Raw genomic sequence first — 6,080 nt, forward strand, 5'->3', positions numbered from 1 at the left:
CCCCCCCTCCCTTTTTCCTTGTTTTACATTTGAAACCACCCTTATTGCTTGGCTTTCGCCCTTTCTCTTTGCCAGATTCTGCATTGTCTCTTTGGTCACTGCGGATACACCTTGTACTTTGCCCATGACGATAAACCACTTACGACGGTCTTATGACACACACCCGAACATGGATTGAGCACGAGTGTTACGATAGTTTCTGGGGCGCCGCACAACATTCCAGCCGCGTGCGTCCTGCGTCCGAGGCGTACGGTAACTTTCTCACCTTTTCCCCATTACACCAACATTACCCCACACACATATGTACATGCCGCCCTCCTTCTTATTCCTGCTCTGAACTGTTTGGTGGTGTTGCTCTTACCTTGTTTTGTGTCAATGATGAGTCTGTCAAATCCGTGTTTCAGCTGAATTTATTTGATGCTGACATCAGTTAATTTTGTCTGTTTGACTTCTGAGTAAGTGTTTGGGTGTTCTTTTTTGAAAATAACTTTTTGCTTTGTGGATTAGGTTGTTGTTTGATGTTTTTTTTTTGTGTAAGTCTTTGTTTTTTCCGCTGGATAATGTTTGTTATATTGTTCTTTTAATTTTTTGTTTATTCTATTTTATGTAGTTGTTTTGTTTGTAGCGAGTTTTTGTTTTTTTTTTGCTTTTTCTTGTATTTATATTTCCTTTTTTTTTTGGAGATTTATGTTGGTGAGTGCATAATTATCTTTACCCCTTAGGAAATAGTTTGACATTTATTGTTTTTTATTTTTAGTTGTAGGTGAATTATGTCTGTAGGGGATTTTTTTGGAAATATCGTTATTGATGGTGAATCTGCCTCTTTTGTCCCTAATGATGATTCTTATCCCAGACTTATTTGGAATTTGGAGCGTCAATGTTTCGTGTTGCCGAGTAATGTGGCTGCGGATGATGCCGTTTCTCATGTTAGCAAAGATTCTGAAAAGGCGGTTTGTGATGTGGTTGATGATGGAGTTATGTCCGATGCTTCCTCCTCTGGATTTGAAGAGTTTACACCGGTCCGTTGTATTCCCTGTTATGCTTTATTTGGTGTTCTTCGCATTGGCTCTGCGTCGATACTTTTGTATGTTTCTGAACGGGAACGTATTACCACATTAACTATTGGGGAGACCCACGACGTGTTTGCGGTAAAGCAGCTGTCGTGGCTTCGACTACCGGAAACAGCGTCTGACCTGTCCGTGAATAAGAGTGGGGACGGTGGTGATGGTGGTTCAGGCGAGAAAGATGAAGCAAGCGCTTCGCAGGGTTCTTCACAAAGCCATGCCAGGGAAGAAATGGTTTTAGAGTATTGTAGGGTTGTCGATAGCTTTTGTGCGCAGTCGGAGCAACATTGCGGTGCTTCTTATTTTTACTATTCACCGACTGCGAACTTAACCCTGGAACCTGGTGATGTTGTGAAGGGTATGAAGGAGGTACTCACGCCGTCGTTGAATGGCAGCAGCGTGAAGGGTGGTGGCGCCTTTTCTTTAGCGATTTCTTCCGAGGGACAAATATCGCAGCGGGTGGTTTTCCAGTGGAATTCGCCTCTGCTTGGTGCGTTTGATGAGGTTGTAGCTTCGCTGAATTGTGATTACCACGTGTACGTTCCTGCGTTTATTAGGGGTATTGTGGAGGCGACTACTTCCCCCGAGGAGGGTGTTCAGATGTTGCTCATCAATCGCCTTAGTTACCGGTGGGCGGGTACGCGATACAATCGGCGTGGGCTTGACAATGCTGGTAGTGGGATTGCAGCGAACTTTTCTGCATCAACGCTTTGGGTCTTTCCTTTAGCGTCGGGAAACGAGGGGGATAAGGCCGCTAATGAAAAGCAGCGCGTGGCAGCCTTTACCATTCTTCGTGGTTCTGTGCCTCGTTGCTGGAGTCAGCCAGCGAATTTAACATTCATCCCCACGATTACCATATCTTCGCCATCGTCAGGGGTTGATGAACTGGTCTTGCATTTAAATGCCCTTTTGGCTTTATTCGATGGGATGACATCTATCCATTGTCTTGACACCACGTCGCTTAGCAAAGCCGAGTTGCCAATTTCAAAGGCGTTCGAAGCAGCGGCATTAAAACTTCGTGAAGGGAATGGCGCTCTCTCAAGGCCCGTTGACGTTTATTATACAAAATACAACGTAAAGGAACGGAGGGCTAAAAATGCGCCTTACAACTTAATGCGAATGGAAGTTGATACTCTGCTAAATAGGAAAAACGAAGGTGGATCGCAGTTCGTAGATTTTTGGAAGTTTAGCAATGAAGGACATCCGTCTCCATCGAGTGGGTCATCGCCTCCATCTGTTCCCAGCACCGCTGATGCTGACGGGGCGACTTGCGAGTTGGTTCTTGTCCACCAGCAGAAACATTACGTTCGGGTGAACTGTTTGGATTGCTTGGATCGGACAAACCTTGTTCAGTCCATGATTGCTATTAACATTCTTCCTCAGATGATTAGGTATGTACTTGGGCATGGGGAAGAAATGAACCTCAGTGACGATGAGGATGAGTATGAAGATGAGGATGATGGAAGTGACGGAGCGCGAGGGAATGGTGAGTTTCATTGCAGCGTAGAGAGATGTAAGCATATGTGGGTTGAACTGGGAATTTCACTTTCCAGGTTGTACGCTGGAAGCGACCCCCATTTTGTGGACTTTCTACTAACTGGGGAATGGGGACCGGCCACGTTTGATGTGGTGCGAATCGCACTGCGCCGCTGGTGGCAACAAAATTTCTTTGATGGACAGAAACAGGATGCCGTTTCTCTACTCACGTGTCAGCATGATCCTGCTCTTTTCCACACTCAATTTGAGAGTCCATTTTCCCGTAACTTTTCAGGGCTCAACAGAATGGTACTTGGTGGTATGGCAGCTGCAGTGCTAGCGACCCTTGTGAGTTTCTCGATGCTGTTTGTGCCACGGTATTGGATGCGTGGTGAGATTTTGTTCTTTGTGATTTTTTGGATGTCGTATATTGCTTTAACAATTTCTAGAATCCTGAAGGATGGTGTCAGTTACACAAACTACCCTTTGCTGAAATGAACGGGCGGGGGGTAGTTAAGTTGTTACTCAAATAATTATCATCTGTGTTTCTTCCAATCAACAGCCGGTATTTCCCCATGGTTACCGACTTCCTTTTATTCATTCTGTTGATTACTTTTTGTCTTCTCATCTTTTTTTTTTTGCTTCAACGTGCAACCATGACCCTTTACATAACGGTGTCCACGACAATATGGCCACTGTCAGGATACGATACCTCTTTGTTTTTTTTCTCCGTTGTTTCACAAGCACTCTGGCAATAATTGTTGGGAAGGAGGTCAGTGACGGGTGAAATACCGTGTGTACGCTGGAAGTTGACAGGGAGGGGAAAAAAAACCAAAGAAAGTACTACGACATCACTATCATTCACGGGGTTCCTGAAGTGGAAAGGGAGGAAAGTAGAATTTGTACGGAAAAAAAGAAGCAAAAAAAACAACAACAGCAACAACAAGAAAGTACAAACGAAGAGGAGAGCAAATTAACCAAAGAAAATATTCCACTGCGCCGCGTGTACAGTCTTATTATTTCCAATTCACATGACTATTTTACACGAGAGGGAGGGGCGTGGTTCCTTAGGCGCCATGTGTACTTTAATTCACTTATGATAGCGGAACTTCTTTTCAAATGGAAAGTTACACATAGGCTACCTGCTACGCAGCGCTGCCCTTCCCCCCAAAAAATAAATAAATAAATTATTATTATTTATTGTTATCATTATTATCTTCTTTCTATATGGTTGTTCTCCCTTGCTCTCCCCCTTTTATTAAAAAAAAGTTTTATCCTTCCTTTATTCTTGTTTGACAGCGTTTTTTGCTCCCTCTGCCCTTCGTTCACCACATTCTGAGTCTCGCTACTTTGTATTAGGAGTGGGAACGGAGTATTACTTTACTGCTGTTGTCGCCTGTTATTGGTTGCTCATGTTGTGAAATTTACCTAAAGTATACGCCATTAACTTTCTTTCCCACATTTTATTGTTTGTTTCTTATTGTTTTCTTTTATTTTGCGTTGTTGCATGCGGAAAGTAAACGTGAAATCAATAGTTTTCTTTTGTGTGTTTTCATCCGCCCTGAATTACGGTACGCGGCGGGGATTTTACACCTATTTCGCAAACTTATAGGGAATATATCAGTGTAGCCTTGTAGTGCTCAGGTGCATTGCCTGATATATACTACATATATATATATATATTTATTTACAGCTGTTCTCCCATAGTTACGGAAGAATAGAGGAAAAAAAAATAAGAGGTTACAAAGAAAATTTGACAGAACGGGTTGTGGCTTGGTGGAGTTAGGATAAGACGAGTAGTAGAAATAACAATAACTACTACTCTGTTCCCATAATAGTAGAGGGTAAATTGCATCCAAGCACTTCGGACCGGGAAAAAAAAACAGCAACTAAAAGTTAATATACGGGGCTTAACTTTAGTGAACAGACATCAATTAATCTATAAATAAGTATTAAAATATCGGCACCAGCCGTCCCTTTTTGTTTCTCCGGATTCCCTCATTGAAACTTCCACTGCGGCCGCTACCGTTTTTTGTTTCGGCAACTCCGTTGCTTCGGCATAACATGTCGTGGCGTACGCGTGTCGTCCGCTGTCCACTGCAAGAACCGCACAATCCATTCGACATGGGGCGTGTGATGCAGCGGTTTTGGAGCCCCTTTTGCAAAGGCGTTAAGGGACCTGACTTACATACATATGGATTTGGTGAAACTTTTAGTGGTATGCGTACGCATGACAGCGATTTCACCTGCCAGGTTAATGGGCAGGTGGGTGGTGCAAAACTCGTAGAGGATTTTTTCATTACTCTTCTTTGTGGATTCGACTTTGAACATGTGAAAGTGGAACGGCACTTAACGACGAGTGGTGCTGCTGATCCTTGTCAGTTTCAAGGAACTATTGTATTGGCACATACTCGTCCATTTCTTGGCTGGTGCCCGCAGCCCGTTACGCACAGTCTTGAGAAATGTCCCTCCCCGTCTGAGTGTGATGCAACAAAGGTTTCTACTAATAATATTAATGAATTGGGGAACACAACAGCAACAGCGAGCAGGTGTTTGGTGCAGACGGGCGGCAACACGGAGGCGCCAGTTCCTTCACTTATTTTGAATGTTCCCTTCACTGCGCGATTAGAAGGGAATGTTGGGCGTATTTCACATATGATACTTCGGTCTCCTGCAATAGGTGTTATAGCGGCTCATCAATGTTGTCCTGCTGAAGTGGGCAGTTGTCTTCAAAATCCTGAGGCTTTGCAGGCGCTTGTTACCCTCCGGCGCGCAAATGTACGACCGGAAATGATCACGGACAGGACGCTCGTAGGTATTACTGCAAAGAAGGCAGCGTGGTGTTCTGCGTTAGGAATTCTGTAAGTATTGAATGGATTTGATTGTGTTCGAATCCGGCGACGTGTGTGTTTGAGAGAGAGAGTGACAGACAAAGAAAAAGGTAAAAATGAAGTAAAGGGAAGGAAAGGACACTGGTGGCACGTCATTTTAGTGCTGCAGTTCCTTTTTTTTTTGTCGTGGAAAATGACTGCGGTGAGTCGATTAATGACAGTTACTTCTCCTTCCTGCTGCAGCTCCGTACTATCGCCATTTGTGTGTGCATGTGTTTTTTGTGCGTGCTTATACTTATAGACGTTGTCACAATAACAACGATGGCGAAAACAATAACAAAAAAAACAAAAAAAGAAGCAAGCAAACAATGTCGCAACAACGTTTTTAAATAACAGGTACGCAACGGCTCTGTGAATACAGACTCGAACATCGTAAGTCAACAATGTTTTTTTTCTTGTAGTTCTCTTTGGTTGTGCGTGTGTACCCGGTCAGGGATTCGTGGCCCTTTTGCGTACTTTAGATTTAAGGCGTTCCCCAATACTTATCAACGACATGCCATTTTTCTATCTTTAAATATTTTTTTACCTTTTTTATATATTGAATGTACAGTTAGACGCGCTGCAACGGCAACTGAGTCCGTGCGTAGCTACTGTATAAAAGTCACTGTTACTATTATTATCATTATGCATACAGATCATATATATATAT

At 43.3% G+C, this 6,080-nt stretch overlaps 2 protein-coding genes across 2 annotated transcripts; both read left to right on the top strand.

Moving 5' to 3' along the window:
• Nucleotides 1–770: 770 nt before the first annotated feature.
• On the top strand, nucleotides 771–3,038 carry TEOVI_000403500 (synaptojanin (N-terminal domain), putative; the record flags this gene model as incomplete). Its single annotated transcript, XM_067226852.1, has 1 exon — nucleotides 771–3,038. One exon carries the CDS (start codon nucleotides 771–773, stop codon nucleotides 3,036–3,038), a length of 2,268 nt encoding a protein of 755 aa, XP_067082953.1.
• Nucleotides 3,039–4,604: 1,566 nt separating this feature from the next.
• On the top strand, nucleotides 4,605–5,405 carry TEOVI_000403600 (uncharacterized protein; the record flags this gene model as incomplete). The annotated part of the gene is made up of 1 exon (XM_067226853.1): nucleotides 4,605–5,405. One exon carries the CDS (start codon nucleotides 4,605–4,607, stop codon nucleotides 5,403–5,405), a length of 801 nt encoding a protein of 266 aa, XP_067082954.1.
• Nucleotides 5,406–6,080: the final 675 nt, after the last annotated feature.

The sequence above is a fragment of the Trypanosoma equiperdum genome (genome assembly GCF_001457755.1).
Source record: "Trypanosoma equiperdum strain OVI genome assembly, contig: ctg_859, whole genome shotgun sequence".
Taxonomy (NCBI): Eukaryota; Euglenozoa; class Kinetoplastea; order Trypanosomatida; family Trypanosomatidae; genus Trypanosoma; species Trypanosoma equiperdum.